At 41.8% G+C, this 18,450-nt stretch overlaps 2 protein-coding genes across 2 annotated transcripts; one reads left to right on the forward strand and one right to left on the reverse strand.

The window, feature by feature from the left end:
* Positions 1-423: 423 nt before the first annotated feature.
* Positions 424-8,308, reverse strand: LOC137272194 (uncharacterized). The gene is made up of 7 exons (XM_067804551.1): positions 8,065-8,308; positions 6,772-7,128; positions 5,702-5,860; positions 3,352-5,561; positions 2,718-2,949; positions 1,113-1,520; positions 424-956 (listed from the first exon to the last, which is right to left on the reverse strand). Exons 1-7 carry the CDS (start codon positions 8,306-8,308, stop codon positions 424-426), a joined length of 4,143 nt encoding a protein of 1,380 aa, XP_067660652.1.
* An 8,686-nt stretch (positions 8,309-16,994) lies between these two features.
* Positions 16,995-17,555, forward strand: LOC137272203 (uncharacterized). The gene has a single exon (XM_067804563.1). It carries the CDS (start codon positions 16,995-16,997, stop codon positions 17,553-17,555), a length of 561 nt encoding a protein of 186 aa, XP_067660664.1.
* The last annotated feature ends 895 nt before the right edge of the window (positions 17,556-18,450 follow it).

The following is an 18,450-nucleotide window of genomic DNA, read 5'->3' on the forward strand; positions in this document are numbered from 1 at the left end:
CCTTCACGGCTTAAGCAGAGAGCACACACATACGTGTATCCGTAGATTCCATCAATACATTAGCATCAAGCATTATTCTGTTCTTTTTAACTAGCTCCAGCCACTAGTAACGCATGAACGCACTCCTCAGATATCAACACTGCTGCTTCTATATGAAATAGGATATACCTGTATTACTTTGTTCATCCACAGTCAGGATTAGCTGACACATAGGCACAGCCTTAGGAAGCTCGTGCTGCTGCTTCTTTGAGTGGTGTGCGACCTTTACATTTCAGGACATTAATATCAGATCCAGCCTTCAGTAATGCATGGACACTTTCTGTACACGCCCACACTGCAACCGCTGTATGAAGTGGTGTGTCACCTGTATTGTTTTGTTCATTAACATTCACTCCAGTCTTCAATAACACATCAACACACTCTTTAGATCCCTGCCCTGTTGCTGTATGAAGTGGTGTCACCTGTATTTTTCTGTACATTAACATTCGCTCGTGCCTTCAATAAAACATCAACGCAATCGGCAGATCCATGTCCTGCTGCTTGAAGAAGTGGTGTGTTACCTGATTTATTCTGTACATTAACATTCGCTCCTGCCTTCAGTAATACATGAACACAATCTGTAGATCCCCACACTGCTGCTCTATGAAGTGGCGTGTCACCTGTATTATTCGGTACATTAACATCAGCTCCAGCCTCCAGTAACACATCAACATACTCTGTATGTCCCCGTCCTGCTGCTCTATGAAGTGGTGTGTCGCCTGTATTATTCTGTACATTAACATCAGCTCCAGCCGCAAGCAACACATGAAGCCAATATGTATAGTGCCACACTACTGCGTTATGAAGTGGTGTGTCACCTGCATTATTCTGTACATTAACAACAGCTCCACCGTTCAGTAACATATCAGCGCATTCTGGAGAACCAAATCTCGCTGCTTCATGAAGTGGTGTGTCACCTGTTTTATTATGTACATTGACACCAGCACCAGCCTTCAGTAACATATCAACACATTCCGTTGTAGGAAAAGATACGTTACAAGCTATGTTTTGCACTTCAAGTAACACATCTGTATATCTCATCATTGCTGCTGCTTTATGAAGTGGTGTGTCACCTGTATCATTCTGTACATTAACATTTGCTCCAAACTTCAGTAACACATCAACACACTTTGTGGACCCCTGCTCTGCTGCTGTATGAAGTGGTGTGTTCCCTGTGTGATTCTGTACATTAACATCAGCTTCAGCCTTAAGCAAATGGTAAACAGTTTCGTTGGCTCCCCACATTGCAGCATTTGCTGCGTGAAGTGGTGTGTCACCTGCATCATTCTGTACATTAACACCAGCTCCAAAATTGAGTAAGACATCGACACACTTTGTGGACCCCTGCTCTGCTGCTGTATGAAGTGGTGTGTTCCCTGTGTGATTCTGTACATTAACATCAGCTTCAGCCTTAAGCAAATGGTAAACAGTTTCGTTGGCTCCCCACATTGCAGCATTTGCTGCGTGAAGTGGTGTGTCACCTGCATCATTCTGTACATTAACACCAGCTCCAAAATTGAGTAAGACATCAACACACTTTGTGGACCCCTGCTCTGCTGCTGTATGAAGTGGTGTGTTCCCTGTGTGATTCTGTACATTAACATCAGCTTCAGCCTTAAGCAAATGGTAAACAGTTTCGTTGGCTCCCCACATTGCAGCATTTGCTGCGTGAAGAAGTGGTGTGTCACCTGCATCATTCTGTACATTAACATTTGCTCCAAACTTCAGTAACACATCAACACACTCTGTGGATCCCTGCCCTGTTGCTGTATGAAGTGGTGTGTTACCTGTGTGATTCTGTACATTAACATTCGCACCTGCCTTCAATAACACAACAACGCAATCTGCAGATCGCTGTCCTGTTGCTTGAAGAAGTGGTGTGTCACCTGCATCATTCTGTACATTAACATTCGCTCCTGCCTTCAATAACATATCAACGACATCTGCAGATCCCTGTCCTGTTGCTTGAAGAAGTGGTGTGTCACCTGCATCATTCTGTACATTAACATTCGCTCCTGCCTTCAATAACATATCAACGACATCTGCAGATCCCTGTCCTGTTGCTTGAAGAAGTGGTGTGTCACCTGTATTATTTTGTACATTAACATTCCCTCCAGCTTTCAGTAACTTATCAACACACTCTATGGATCCCTGTGCTGTTGCATGAAGAAGTGGTGTGTTACCTGTGTGATTCCGTACATTAACATTCCCTCCAAACTTCAATAACACATCAACGAAATCAGCAGATCCCTGTCCTGTTGCATGAAGAAGTGGTGTGTCACCTGTATTATTTTGTACATTAACATTCGCTCCAGCTTTCAATAACACATCAACACAATCTGTGGATCCCTGTCCTGTTGCGTGAAGAAGTGGTGTGTCACCTGCATTATTCTGTACGTTAGCATTCGCTCCTGCCTTCAATAACACAACAACGCAATCTGCAGATCCCTTTCCTGTTGCATGAAGAAGTGGTGTGTCACCTGTATTATTTTGTACATTAACATTCGCTCCTGCCTTCAATAACATATCAACGATATCTGCAGATCCCTGTCCTGTTGCTTGAAGAAGTGGTGTGTCACCTGTATTATTTTGAACATTAACATTCGCTCCAGCTTTCAATAACGTATCAACACACTCTATGGATCCCTGTCCTGTTGCGTGAAGAAGTGGTGTGTCACCTGTATTATTTTGTACATTAACATTCACTCCAGCTTTCAATAACACATCAACACACTCTATGGATCCATGTCCTGCTGCTGTATGAAGTGGTGTATCACCTGTATTATTCTGTACATTAACATTCGCTCCAGCTTTCAATAACACATCAACACACTCTATGGATCCATGTCCTGCTGCTGTATGAAGTGGTGTGTCACCTGTATTACTCCGTACGTTAACATCAGCTTCAGCCTTCAGTAACACATCAACACACTCTGCAGATCGCAACAGTACTGCTGTATAGAGTGGTGTATAACCTCTATTATTCTGGGCATTCACATTAGCTCCAGCCTTCAAAAACTTATTAACACACTCCATAGATCTATGTCCTGTTGCTTGAACAAGTGGTGCGTCTCCTGTATCATTCTGTACATGCAGAAAAGCAGCAGTCTCTAGTGGCACATCAAAACCCATTGTGTATTCAGGTACACCCCTAACTATAGCTCTATGAAGTGGTGTGTCTCCGGTATTATTCTGTACATTTACATCAGCGTTAGCTTTCAGCAACACATCAACGCTCAACGCAGAAGTTTCTGCTGCTGTATGAAGTGCTGTGTCCCCTACATTGTCCTGTACATTAACATTAGCTCCAGCCTTCAGCAACACATCAACACACTCTGTAGACCCCTGTCCTGCTGCTCTATGAAGTGGTGTGTCTCCCGTGTTATTCTGTACATTAACATCAGCTCCAGCCTTCAGTAACACATCAACACACTCTGCATATCCAAATCCTGCTGCTGTATGAAGTGGGGTGTCTCTTGTGTCATGTAGAGCTTTGTTCACACTGGCCCCTTTCTTCAGCAAATACGAGACTACATTAGGGTTTCCTTTGCATGAGCTCAGAAGAGGAGTGCTTCCATCAGATGACTTCATGTTCACAGTAGCACCCTTCTCAAACAACATCTTGACGACATTCACCTCCCCGACCTCACATGCTTTACAAACAGCAAAAGCATCAACTTTTACTCCCCTGTTTAGAAAGAACTGCACCATTGTCTCGTTCTGACTAAAGATAGCACATTTCAGACCTTTCTGGTTCTCTATATCACATCCTCTATTAATCAACAGTTTCACCACCTCTAAGTGACCCCCTCTTATCGCATGGTATATTGGGTGTTCATCTGACCCATGATTCTTATTGACGTCCACACCATTGTCAATCGCATGTTCCACAGCTGACGTAAGACCATGTATGCAAAGATAATAGAAAACACTTAAACCGTCTTCGTTTCTTGCATTCAGGTCAGGGTTAAGGGATAGAATCTGATTCACAAACATACTGTCTTTGGTTCCTGCTGCTAACATTAGGGGCGTCCTCCCCCGCAATTTCATATTTACATGTAGTTTCATATGTCCAATGACGTATTTCAGTACACTGGATGCAGCATGCACGCACACACCAATTAAAATGTCCCTTCCTTCTCTCCGGTTGAATGATATATTTTCTTTCTCCATAAGAAATTTAATGAGATGATGTGACTTGCTGCTGGAAAGTAATTCACAAAATGACAGCTTTGAAGAGATATCAGTCAGTTTCAAAATATCAGTTATATGCATGTGACACTGGGTCTTCAGGCAGTCCATTAGCAAGTCAACAAAGTCTGAATTACAAAGTGACTGGTGGGATAAAACTTGCCACAAATTCCTCTTTTTAATTTCACTTGCAAATCTTCTAGCTAAATGTCCAGCATAGGTCCAAGAGATATTTGCAACAGTACCCGTCTCACAGGCAACGCTTGCCTCTGTTTCCTTGGCCGGTGAGAGGCGAAGACGCTGGCGGATAAATGATAAACTACAATTGTCAATGACAAACTTCGACAGTTTTGTACTGAGAATAAAGGAAACACTGTCATATATAGACGGATGATCAAACATGTAAATGTCATCTCCCTTCTTGAGGTAAGATCCAACTAAATCATCAGCAGCTTCTATGCATTCATATCCTAGACTGACATCCTCCTCCATTTCTAGTCCACTAATCTTCCCATCTCTTCTAATCATAGCCATGAACAGTGAACGTTTTCTCATATCCTGAAGACATTTATCCAAGGTCTGTCTGAGGAAATCAAGTGGTGCTTGAAAAAACATCTGCGTTTGAAGGTGAGTCCAATTCGTTTCATATGCTGTGGCAAACATTTTGCAGACATGGGGGAAGCCGTGTGGACAGTCTACCTTACATATTTGAGACACAACTGACTCTTCAAAGTCTATGTGTTTTGATTTAGCATGAACACGCCATATCTTCCTTCGCTCGTGAGAGTCTCTCTTTGAGGAAACTTCCACTACGTAATGAGGGTTGGAAATGTAGTCTGCCATCCTTCCCAAGTCTGCCGATGAGGATTTCAGCACATAGTCACGGCCTACGAGAATAATGATAGTTTTGTCTTTGTTTGGACCTGTTTGTTTTAGCTGTGTTTGATCATATTTTGGCCTCTCGGGGTCCTTTTCAGCATATTTGTCAGGTTTCGTAACATCCAGAATAGGCCGTAGGCTTGGTCTCCACTTGGTCCACGCAGCTGTGTCGAATTCCAAATCACCAAATATGTCATCTAACAGAATGACAGGATTAGAGCAGGCCATTATGACCTCGTTGAACTCTGCTGGTGATACCACTTGATATACTTGTCTCCCCTGACTGTACAGATTGTTCAGAGCCATGTAGGCGGTTGTGGACTTCCCCTCTCCTGGTCTTCCTTTAATAGTCACCCATGTCACTCCTCTGTCGAGCTTCTCTTTCACTTTCTTGAGGGCTTTTGTCTCCACCATGTCTTTAGTCCACGACTGTATCCTGGATGCCGTCCTTTCTGTGGAACAAAGCACATTGAACACATTTAACTATGAGTAAAAGTGAAGATTTTGACAGATTATACCCAAATTGGAACGTTTAACGTGTAAAGAGAGTGAGAGACAGATAGACTACACTGCTGTCTTGAGGGGGACTCACTCATGATCTTCTGTGCGGCAGTCAGCGGTTTCTCCTCTTCTTCCTGTGTGGTTGGGGTTGTACCGACATTCTGAGTTCCGCCAATGTTCAGATTCTCACTGCCCTTCACTGTCACATCTCCGAACGTCTGCTGGACCTGCATAAGGTTGTATTGTGTGACTGTAACAGAAACCAATAGATTGAAGCTTACAGGGGGATCTAGATGGGTGGGTGTGGGGTAGAGGTGGGAGTGGGTTGACTAAGATCGAGTGACTGAGGACAGAACTGTGTTCATTGAGAGTTCAGTGGACTAAGGACGAACAAACCCAGACGTATTTAATGGCAGAAGGAGTCAGGACATAACGCTGGGTGTTGCACTTTGAAGGAACTGTGTCACATTCCTGGCATGATGAGCACATGCATCATCTTCTTGACAAATGACCAACACATCACAATATGTTTCCCTTTAGTATTGACCTGTCACTGAAACAGAAAATTTGGAGGTATTTCGGTCACCGTTTTGCATCAACGCTCAGCAGACAAGTTCGAACCTCCTGGCCCATGCACTGAGTGGGCAACAATATTCACCTGCAGCAGACCTAAGGCTTGTAAAGATGTTGCAAACGTTGAATGATAACTATCTCCTTTATGGTGAAACGTTTTCCTTGTAATCTTTTAGCGTTTGGTTAAAAATGAGTCCGCTTCCTATGGTAAATCCCTTCCATGGGTCGCTCGTCTGCCCGGGAGATTGATTTCTACAGAAAAGGGCGCTTGAAGCGGTGAAGAGTCCCCAAATGGTTGCAATGTGTGAAGACCATTTCTGGTGTCCCTCACCGTGATATTGCTGGGTTAGTACTGAAAAGCACTGACGTAAAACCATACTCGATCAGTCATCAGAAATTTGTCCTTTACATTAACCCTTTGTTTTCATTCCCAAGCACTGGCGTATGTTAATGTAGTGCAGCAAAAACAAAACATCCTCTTTTTGAAAAAAAATATTCCATAACGTGACCAAGTTAATCGTGTCACAACACTCACCTGCGGAACTGTGGAAGATGCCTGAAGTTTATACATCATAAAACAGTACTTACTTGTAGAAGAATCACCATTCGCTGGTACAATAGGCAGCCCGGGTGATTGTCTCTCTGATACAATAGATCCTTGTATTTGGGGTGGAAGAGGCAATGTGGAGTCTGGCATCAGGGCTGTTGTTCGCGGAACCTGTGGGCTTGCTTTTTGCGGAACTAAGCACGCTGCACCTGTGGACGCTCGTGTCAAGGATGCTGTTTCTAGGGCCTGTACACTAGACGTTGCAGATAGCGGTAATTGACTTTGATCAACTTCACCAGCTGAAGACTGGAGCTGCGTTTGATGCTGTGGTGCTGATGCTGTTTCTCCTTGTGGTTGCCGACAACATTCCACAATGTGTTGTTGTGATGACGCGAGGTCTACGAATTAAACACACAGATTGCAGTTAGATATCCAAGGACATGTAAATTAAACATTGTGATTTCATTGACTTGTTTTGTTTTGTTTTGCATGATGTGAAGCAGGTGCTAGAAGTAGGGCTTGATAACTGTAGTGTACCATGTGTCTCAACCTAGTGCATGATTTACATTGTTCACCAATTGCTTCAGGGTTGTAACACTGTTCACCAATTGCTTCAGGGTTGTAACACTGTTCACCAGTTGCTTCAGGGTTGTAACACTGTTTACCAATTGCTTCAGGGTTATAACACCTTTCACCGAATGATTCAGGGTTTTACCACTGTTCACCAAATGATTCAGGGTTGTAACCCTGTTCATTGGGAAAACGTCCCGTGGTGGACTCATCTCAGAAGAATATACTGGACAAAAATATTTGGGGATTTATGTAAATTTTGCAATTATGAATAATGATGTACTTATTCATTGACACACTGATGAAATATCAATCATTAAAGCAGGAATGTCCCAGACTTATTTTGTCCAGTACACAATCACACCGTACACCCTGTAGCGGCGTGGTCTTCATTAATGAAGGACCCCAAGTCACAGGTTACTACAATACCATGGCACGTTAGACTGATTGTGCATCTATTGCTGGCTAATCAAACACATCACCATTGTGGTTGTGAGAATACATGTTTTAACTCAACTCCAAGGTTTTGGCTGCCAAGGGAAAAAACCATCTGGCTTGCCTTGGCGTATGTTTGTGAATGGTATCTATCTGGTTTAATCTGACATTTTCATCACTTTAATTCATAAGCACATGCTCGATCCAAATATTACATTAATTGCATATTAAATGGATTGTTATATAACCTAACTTTTATGTCTGCTTTACAATTAAAACAGAACCTTCCTGAGTATAAAGACACATATAGTGTCAGCTAGTAGTAGTACCTCTCACAAAGGGACGTATCCTAACCCCTTCTTCTTCGTCTGTGCCATCACTAAATCTGTCAGCATTCACTTCTTCATTTGTATTTTCTGCATGCGCCATGCCTTCTTCAAATGCTCCTTTTGGGTTGCCCCTATCAACACCTGCAGGTTCCAAACGTTCCTCGTCTGATGACGTGTCTCTATCACTGTGTGTTTTGTACTCTGCTGGTGTATTATTATCTGTGTGTTCTTGACATTCTTCCATCCTGCCTATATTGAGCTCCACAGCATAATGTTCTAATTCAATACTGTAAACCTCATTCCTTTTCACTTGCCATTCACCAGTATCTTTGATAAGAACGTTTTCACCAACATCATCCTACAACAGAAATGCATTATTATGTACAACTTCCTACACTTTGTCATTGGGTATCACACTACCCAAGTGAAATCTCTCTTTTCATATAGGTATGTTGTTTCATCTGCTGGTGATGCAGGTATGTTGTTTCATGTGCAAGCCATGTAGGTATGTTGTTTCATCTACGCGCCATATAGGTATGTTGTTTCATGTGCGGGCCATGCGGGTACGTTGTTTCTGACATCGGGTATCACAAGGCTGTTCGAGCGATCCGGAATACCTATGAATATCGGAGGAATGGCGTTTAATTTTACGCCACAATCAGCAATGTTTCAGCTGTATAGCAGCGGTCTGTAAATAAGTGAGTCTGGACAATCCAGCGATCAACATCATGAGCATCGATCTTCGCAATTGGGATACGATGACATGTTTCAACCAGGTCAGCAAACCTGATAACCCACTCAGTCGCTTCTTACGGTAGGGATGGGTTGCTGAAGACAAAGTCTAACCCGGATGTTCATGTGCCTGATGTATAAGATGTCAGCTTTCGGTGCTTAAACGGAAATATGCATATCAAGTATCATTTATCAAGGAAACATATGAAACACAAAGAATTAAAGATCATATTACTAAAATGCATCGGTTGATTTTAAAATGAATTTGATATCCTCGTATTATTACTAAGGTATAAGAACCTTTATATTACCAATACATCATTATCGGAGAATCCACAATATGTGTATGATAAACACCGTTGTCCGAATAACACGGACAATGTTGGAAAACGTGTAATCACATTACTTGATTGGTTTGATTGATTTCTGTTAGCTGACGTTAGTCATAAGCTGTAACAGTCTCCTCGTGTTGATGTGACGTTAAATATTCACTCACTCACTCGTGATGAAATATACAAGCTGATGTCATATACGTCTGTCACGAGAAGACGAGTTGTCTGTTCAGCACTACAGGACCGGCCACAGACGACCCAGTACAATACATGTATTTATGCGTTCCGTCTCAAAGTATTCCGACTCTACTTATACCCAACACAAGCCGCTAGTGTGAGGACGATAATAAATACAAATGACCACGTGTATTTCACGTCCTGTGAGTGAAATCTGTGTCTCAGAATTCTGTGAAATTTCTCTAACAAAGCCGCACCTAACAAACATCTTTTGTTCTACTTCCTCACATTGTTCTAAATTCGTAATCACAGTCAGCATCAGATCATGTACATGAAAATGACTCAGTCCCAGGCTTCACGGGGTCAACCCGACAATTTAGTGATGAAAATACACCAGCATAAATCCACCGGGATTTTCGTACTTGTTTTGTATGTTTGGGAACTGTATGGACGAACCCACAGCCGATACTAGATACCACACAGCTGGAATAACGTGTCTTAAATCTAACTGTGTTTGCGACGCGGTATTCTGAAGAGGGAAGGTCCTCCACAGATTGTGATTGCTTGTCTGGATTTTCATACTTGTTCATGGCCTTCACACTCTCCTACAGAGTTCCAAGCGGCTTGTTGTGCTTTCATCACTTTACTGGAAATTGTTGTGCGCTTGCAAGCGCAAGCAGAGTGGACCAGAAAATCCAGTGTATCAAAATAAGTCAGTGGACGAAACAACAACATATATATAGTTTTTCTGTGAGCTTTGCAAACGTGTCGTTTGCCGTAATTCTGAGAACTGCCTGCAACATAACAGCAGTGGAAACTTCTCCACAACGCTAGCCTAAACTGGTTGTCCGAATCCTGTCAGTGTTTCACACTCTCCTACCCAGAGTCCCATGTTGTCATGTCTGAACTGGACTGCCAGACTTTGTTGTTGTTTGCCATTTGTGATCAAATATTTGGGGAAAAAGCTCTTCCGGAAAATGTTTTTCTAGGTAGAAGGGGGTGAGTGTGTGTGTGGGTTGGGGTTTACAGGGTACTTGACTGAGAGCAGATCTGTTGATGGCAAATTGGGGATAGATGTTCAGACTGGGCCTGTTAAGCATATTAGGCAAGGCATATTAAAACAAAAGAGTACTGTCCATTCTCAGAAATTTTCAAGACTATCTCCCTGTATCACATAATTCTCTTTTGAGTTGACTGAGGATGCAGTCAGGATGTATTTCATGAGAGATACACTACCACTCACAGGGGCTCAACAACGCCCATTACTGAATTACACTACTACTCAAATGTGCCCCGGAACACCCACTATTGAGATACGCTTCCATTATTGAGACATGTTACCACTCACATGTGCCCTGGAACGCCCATCATTGAGATACACTACCTCTCACATGTGCCCCGGAACGTACATCATTGAGATACACTATCACTCACATGTGCTCCGGAACGCCCATTATTGAGATACATATTATCATTCACATGTGCCATAGAACGCCCATTAGGGAGTTACACTTCCACTCACACGTGCTCCAAAACGTCCATTATTGAACTACACCACCACTCACATGTTCCCTAGAATGCTTATTATTGAGATACACTACCAGTTACATGTACCCCCGGAACGCCCAGTATTGACGATACACTACCACTCACATGTGCCCCGGAACGCCCATTACTGAGGTACACTACCACTCACATGTGCCTCGGAACGCCCATTATTGAGATACGCTACCACTCACATGTGCCCCGGAACGCCCAGTATTGACAATACACTCAAACTCACATGTGCCCCGGAACGCCCATTATTGAGATACGCTACCACTCACATGTGCCCCGGAACGTGAATTATTAAGATACACTACCACCAGCATGTGTTACAGAACGCCCATTATGGATATAAACTGCCACTCACATGTGCCTCTGCAATACACTACCACTCACTTGTGCCATAGAATGCCCATTATTGAGGTACACTACCACTCAAATGTGCCCCAAAACGTCCAATTTTGAGATAAATTACCACTGACATGTACCCCAGGACTCTCATTATTGAGGTACACTACCATTAACATGTGCTCCGGAACGCCCATTATTGAGATACACTTCCACTCACATGTGCCCCAGAACTTCCATTACTGAATTACACTACCACTCACATGTGCCCCGGAACGTCCATTATTGAGGTACACTACCACTCACATGTGTCCTAGAATGCCATTTATTGAGACACCCCCAGAACTCCCATTATTGAGGTACACTACGACTCACATGTGCCCCAGAACTCCCATTATTGAGGTACACGACCACTCACATGTGTCCCGGAACGCCCATTATTGGGATACACTTCCACTCACATGTGCTCCAAAACGCCCATTACTGAATTACACTACCACTCACATGTGCCCCGGAACGTCCATTACTGAATTACACTACCACTCACATGTGCCCCAGAACGTCCATTACTGAATTACACTACCACTCACATGTGCCCCGGAACGCCCATTACTGAGATGGACCACGGCAATTTCCGTGAATATGATCGGTAATTTTCGTGATGAAGTATAAAAAATACTAATATCATTCGTGTTTGCTTTATGTTAGTATACATTATTAGTATGGGAAATGATTATTGGTCACATCATTGCATTTTCGAAAAATGTACCGCAATATATGGTATTGTGAAGTTCGAAATGCAATATATCGTATTGTGAAGTTCGAAATGCAATATATCGTATTGTGAAGTTCGAAATGCAATATATCGTATTGTGAAGTTCGAAATGCAATATATCGTATTGTGAAGTTCGAAATGCAATATATCGGTTAACCGGTATTATCGCACACCCCTGATATGAGTTGAGTTCATATTTGTTCAAACCTGGAAAAGTAATTTCAGCAAAAAGTCAATATTCTTTTCATGAATTGTGATATAATACCGTATTGTCCCTGTGTTTGGAACTATGGAATAAGTGCTGAGATAAAATAAAACTAAGCGATCGACTTCTAAGCTAGCTGTAATGATGTCAGAAGGAATTGTGATGCAGTAACACTTGCAATTTCGACTCTTTGACCAAATGCATGTAGATAAATGTCCCAAATATACTGTTCCGAACAATATTCATCGCTGCATCAGAGTTTAGCAGTCGCAATGATATGATGACGTAAAACAGATCCGTTTGAGGATGTGAAGTGAGGATTCAAAAGTTTATGGATCTTTATGTCAGTGGTTTCATACAAGGACCGCATTTTTTATGCGTCATAAACCTGGTTCCAATGTGGTTACGGCATAAAGTAAACACATTGAAATTCCCTGTCCATTTTGTAACCAAACTCCCTAACAATGCCTTGTTATAGTTCGATAGTTGTAACTCCCAACTGGTTTGTAAGATGGTAAATGATGCTTGTACGTTGTCAGAGTAAGTTGTCAGGAAGTACGTTGTCAGAGTAAGTTGTCAGGAAGTACGTTGTCAGAGTAACACTCTAATGACATGAAGGCATCGTGAAACATTTAATGTGAACATTCCACTTTCGGCCGTGGGAGCCGTGCCAATTTACACACATCAGAGGGGTACACAAAGTACGCAGTCTAGACTACCAGTTGTCCGACTTCCATTTTTAGTGGAAGTCGCGGTGGCTGAGCGAGCTAGGCGGCTGACCCTGTGTGCTGGCGATTAGGTGCTTCACTCTGAGGGTGCGGGTTCGAATCCCATATGGGACTCAACCGAAAAAGTACTAGCATTTGTACTTCACTAAGACAGCGAAATCATAAATATGACATATGTTGCTTAATGGTGAACACTTCATCGTAAGAAACACACTTAGGAGTTCTGTCTCCATCAGTCTGACAGCCCAGGTAGGTAAAACCAATTGTTAGTTTCAGTTCGTGACGTTTATTTCTTCCTACCTGGGTGTCCCACCTCTTACATAAGGCCCTGGGCATACCGTTCGACAGGAGAATACATCAAAATAATTGCAAAGGCAATCTCATAATCTTAGTTTCCCCTTGTCATTACGTCTTGAAGTTACTTCCGTGTGTATCAAAGGAAACGTAGTTTCTGAATCCATAAAGCTGTTTTTTTTCAGTTAGTTTTAAACAAACATAAATTCGGTACATCTGTTTGCTGTGCAACCATGAAATAACTTTCAAATGTGTCTTTACCAAGGATATTATTTTAGCATTTGTACAATACATGAAGAAAGGCAATACCAAATTTCTCTCGACGAAAGAGCTCACGAAAGAACTGTGCCAGTTGGTTTGACGATGAACTTAAATAATTGTCTTAAGAAATATTCTCCATTGTGCTGCAACACACCTCGTTATAGCGTCGTCGTCGGACATAGAAAATATATATCACACACGTATATTAAGACAGAAGAGGTTTCAAGTTCAATTCTGTAGGCACATTTCACTTGTATTAATGTGTGAGAAAGAGTACATGTGGACATTTGTCAGAATAATTTTATTTGCAGTGTTCTTTAATTCATTTATTCTGTTGTATCTCGTCCTTTGTCAACAACGCGATCCAGACATCACCATGTCTTATTCCTAACTTTGCTCCCTGTCGACTGATTTCTTTAACACAGTCACCTTCCCTGCATGTATATTAAAATATCCCCAGTCCTAACTCTAGATTATCCAGACGTTTAAGAATGAGTGGTGACTAGAAATAAGCATAAATTTGTTAACACTCACGTATTAGTCTGTATCACTGCGAAAATGTGAGGACGAACTCAAAGTCGAGACCATCTTCAATACCGCCGGAAACCTTGTGGTGAAACAGTCGGAAGTGGTGACGAAAGGCCGTTTACGAAACAATATTCAAGTTCCTCACAGCATTGTCACTAGGCGGTCTCCTTGTACTAGCAGAGGCAACGCCTCCACAGCGGTAGCGTGAATTGGTTGTCCGAATTCTGTCCGTGTTGTCGCTGGTTTCCAGTCCTTAGTGTAAGCAGCCAATTACATGGTTTGAGTTTTAGGATAATAAACATCACGATACTAGTCAGGAAAGCAACTTTCGGGTTTCCAAGGACACAAGCATATAAACTAAAGAAACTAGCATTGTTAAAATGCCATATAACAGATAGTAAAAGATAATTATGTAAAGACAATTTGAATTTTTGGAATATAAAGATGAGAGGACACGTCGGGGTTAGGAGGGGATTGTAGTTGGGGTGGGGGTGGGGGTGGGGGTGGGGGTGGGGGATGACCTTCAGGTCGTTATCTGGCTTTTACCACCACTGACCACATACTGTCCATGAACTGATCATGACGGTCCCACAACAGCCATCACAACAGGTAACGTACACAAACGTATTTTAGAGTTTTTGAGGAAAATAGTGTACAACGACATCAAAGTGTTCTGGATTCACCTTATCTACTGGGGATTCAAACCTCAAAGAATCTTTACAACACACAGGTAAGTTAACTACAGGTACAAAAGTTTAATTTCCTTGTTTTTACCAAATCTACTGGGAGACCAAATTCCAAAGCAAACTGTACATTTTGAGTGAGTGAGTGTATTTGATTTTCCGCCGCTTTGAGCAATATACAAGCAACACTGAGGCGGGGGACACCAGAAATGCGTTTTACACAATATACCCATTTGGGGAATCGACCCCGGGTCTTCGGCATGACCAAACAAACTCTTTAACCACTAGGCTACCCCACCGTCCCTGTACACTTTGAAGCTCAACATATCACACATGTAAGTTACTTATAGTTAACCAATTTTAGTACAGAAACATCACAGTTTCCGTTTTTTTTCTCTAAATCTATCAGAAGTCCAATGTTGAAAGAAACTACGTTTTTAAACCTAAAACAGCACACAGGTAAGTTAACTACAGGTAATTAATTTATTACACTATAAGGCCTCAGGTCCAAAATACAGTATTGCATTCGATTTATAGTGTACACTGCATGCATTACACGACGTGCGTTGAACACTTTGTACAAGAACAAAGCTTGTAGCTTGGATTGTTTTTACATCACTGGATTGCATAAGCTGAACGAAATTATGCAAAGTTGGATTTTCAAAGACATTTTGCTTGATAAATAACTTGTAGTTGCAACATTTTGAGTTGTCAAGTAGGGATGAATACCAATCCTGAAATAGATTTATCTTTCGTTGCTTGAATTCCAATAAGAACATCGATGTTTCCCATGTGGTGTAACCATACATGTCCAAATCCCAGTTTAAAGACTATTTTTCTAATCTTAGAAACCCAAGTACAACGACCTGTATCAGAGGTGGATGTAATCATATAGTAGGCTTGGTAGGGGAGTCTTGAAGGATTTAGATGGATAAGTCTGCACCAGGAGTTAATAGCTTTTGTCATATAAGTTGGCTGTAAGTAGGTTTTGCCACATTCTCCATGAATGATTTTGTTCGGAGAAACTTTGCTCAGTCCAAGAAACCTTTTCCAGAATTGAATGTAAACAGTCTCAATAATTTTCCTATGTGATGTCCCCCATATTTCATCTCCATAGCATACTATGCTTTCATACAGTTTAAAAATGGCACCGTATAGCTGAATTTACCAAAATTATTCTGGTATCGATAACTATTGATGACTGATTTCTTCGCTTGAGATGCAAAGCAATTTAGTGCTTTAGTCCATGAAAGTTAAGGCGTGAATACAATTCGCAGATATCTGTAATGGTTTACAACTGTTATTTCTTTCCCTTTATAATTCCACTTCTCATACTTCCTCAGCGGGCCGCCGTTTCGAAACAACTATTTTTGCTTTGTCTAGGTTAAGTTTCATACCAGTTTTATCACAAAATTCTTCAAGAATACGTATTTTCTTGTGTAGTTGTAGAGTAGTACCTGCTTTCATTGATACGTCGTCGGCGAAGAGAAGTGCATATACATTTGGAATTTCAGCTGATGTAAAATTACCACGACCACCCTTTACTTCCAGCAGGGTGACCAGTTGATTAAACAAAGTAAATAATTTTGGCCTCAGTATACATCGTTGACGAGTTCCCATGTCACGTGTGATATATTCTGGGAGACCTGGTCAAGGTTTCACTCAAGCTGATAATTTACCGTACATGACACACAGTACCATCTATATCTATAGTTTTCAGTTGTTTTAGTAACACATCGTGATGAACGCAATCGAAGGCCTTCGACAAAATCGATGAATAACAATAAAACCTTCCATTCCCTTTCATATAGTTTTGAGTGATTGATTGTAAAACAAACATCTGGCCCTCCGTGGTCGAAAATCAGCACGGATTTCGTGGATCGCGTTGTTGTCGGCACACCAGGTCTGGGGTCGTGAGTTCAGAACGGAGGTGAACGAACACCTTACACACGGAGATGATGAGTGAGAAGCCTCGGTAATTTCCGGGATTGTGGCTATCGCCTGCTTTTTGAAGCGGACATATAATGCTTTACCCACACTGAGAAGGGAATATTCCTGAATCAAAGAGTTTATTAAACAATATTGTTAATAGAGGGGTGACGTAGTGTTTAGTCGATTACAGAAATTCACAGACTATCCCATCTTCGCCGGGAGATTTGTTTCTCTTCAGCTTACTAAAACTATTAAATACTTCTTGTTCTGTACATGGTTTGTTTACAAGAGCACTGAAATGAATGATCCACTGGTTTGCGGACCTCGTCATATACATTGTAGAGTGTACAGTCACACCTGGACATTCCAACCCTGGATATACAGTCACACATGGACATTCCAACCCGGGATATACAGTCACACCTGGACATTCCAACCCTGGATATACAGTCACACATGGACATTCCAACCCTGGATATACAGTCACACATGGACATTCCAACTGTGGATATGCAGTCACTCCTGGATATCCCAACCCTGGATATACAGTCACACATGGACATTCCAACCCTGGATATACAGTCACACATGGACATTCCAACCCTGGATATACAGTCACACATGGACATTCCAACTGTGGATATGCAGTCACACCTGGATATCCCAACCCTGGATATACAGTCACACATGGACATTCCAACTGTGGATATACAGTCACACATGGACATTCCAACTATGGATATGCAGTCACTCCTGGATATCCCAACCCTGGATATACCGTCATACCTGGATATTCCAACCCTGGATATACAGTTAAACCTTGATATAAAGCCCCTTGATATAAAACTAAACGTGGATAGACCACCCCTGGATATAACATTAAACCTGGATATACCGCACCTGGATATACAGTTAAATCTGGACATGGTTTTGGTAGGAAAAAGATGGTAGGATCCAGAACATTCTGTTGCTGTGTGCTCTAGACAATGAATCCTTGAAACGTACGTTACAATTCAGTAACCCTGTATTTATCATTGAATGGTAATATCATTTTGACTTTGTCACTGCTGTTTCACATTGTTCGCTATGCTTAGTCATACAAAAGCCATAGTTTTGTCCTCTTCTAATTCACGGAAAGTGTGCAGAGTTGTGTCCCTTGGACGCACCAGTAACTAGTGATTGTAACTTCGAATGCCGAGACGCCTGATTATGATTACATTGACTTGATGAATAATTCTACTGATCTGATCTATAACGAATTTAGGATTCGCTGCGGCGTCAGTCGGTAATACTCAATGGCGAAAGGCACAGAATTTCAAAAAGAGAACTTGAGACCCTTATTTATATGACAATACTACTAACGTGTGACGTCACTTCGCCAGCTGTGTTAGGAGATAAGGACTTTATTTAACTATTAAACTTTTAACCTTAAATGTCTTTATGTCTATAAGTAAATAGTAAATATGTACCCAAATGTTGCGAACAGATATCGGGCTATGGTCAATGTGTTCGCTGAGAACACAGAATTCGCCTGAATAATAAATGGGTTTCACATATTGTACCCGTGTGGGGAACTCGGGTCTTTGACGGATCGGGCGAATGCTTTTAACCAGTAAGCTACCCTAGCGCACCCAATGGCCAGTAGAAAGACTATTGTATGTGACTAAAATGCCTAGACTGATAGAATTTCTTTGGACTTGGTGGCGAGGTGGGGCCGACAATAAAATTAGAAGGGTCGATCAGGCGATGAGAAACAGGGAAACTATGAATCCTGTCTTTTTGGATTACACTTTCACAGTACGTACAGATTCTGGAACATCTGTTAGACTGAATCCCAATCGAGATT

This window comes from Haliotis asinina, chromosome 1 (assembly GCF_037392515.1).
Source record: "Haliotis asinina isolate JCU_RB_2024 chromosome 1, JCU_Hal_asi_v2, whole genome shotgun sequence".
Classification (NCBI taxonomy): Eukaryota; Metazoa; Mollusca; class Gastropoda; order Lepetellida; family Haliotidae; genus Haliotis; species Haliotis asinina.

Coding starts and splice junctions, on each gene's coding strand:
- LOC137272203 (XM_067804563.1), top strand. CDS start 16,995: ATGGACATTCCAACCCGGGATATACAGTCACACCTGGACATTCCAACC.
- LOC137272194 (XM_067804551.1), bottom strand. CDS start 8,308: ATGGAAGAATGTCAAGAACACACAGATAATAATACACCAGCAGAGTAC. Junction 5,562..5,701: donor TGCCGCACAGAAGATCATGA/GTGAGTCCCCCT, acceptor TTTGTTCCACAG/AAAGGACGGCATCCAGGATA. Junction 2,950..3,351: donor GTGTTGATGTGTTGCTGAAG/GCTGGAGCTAAT, acceptor GTGTTACTGAAG/GCTGAAGCTGATGTTAACGT.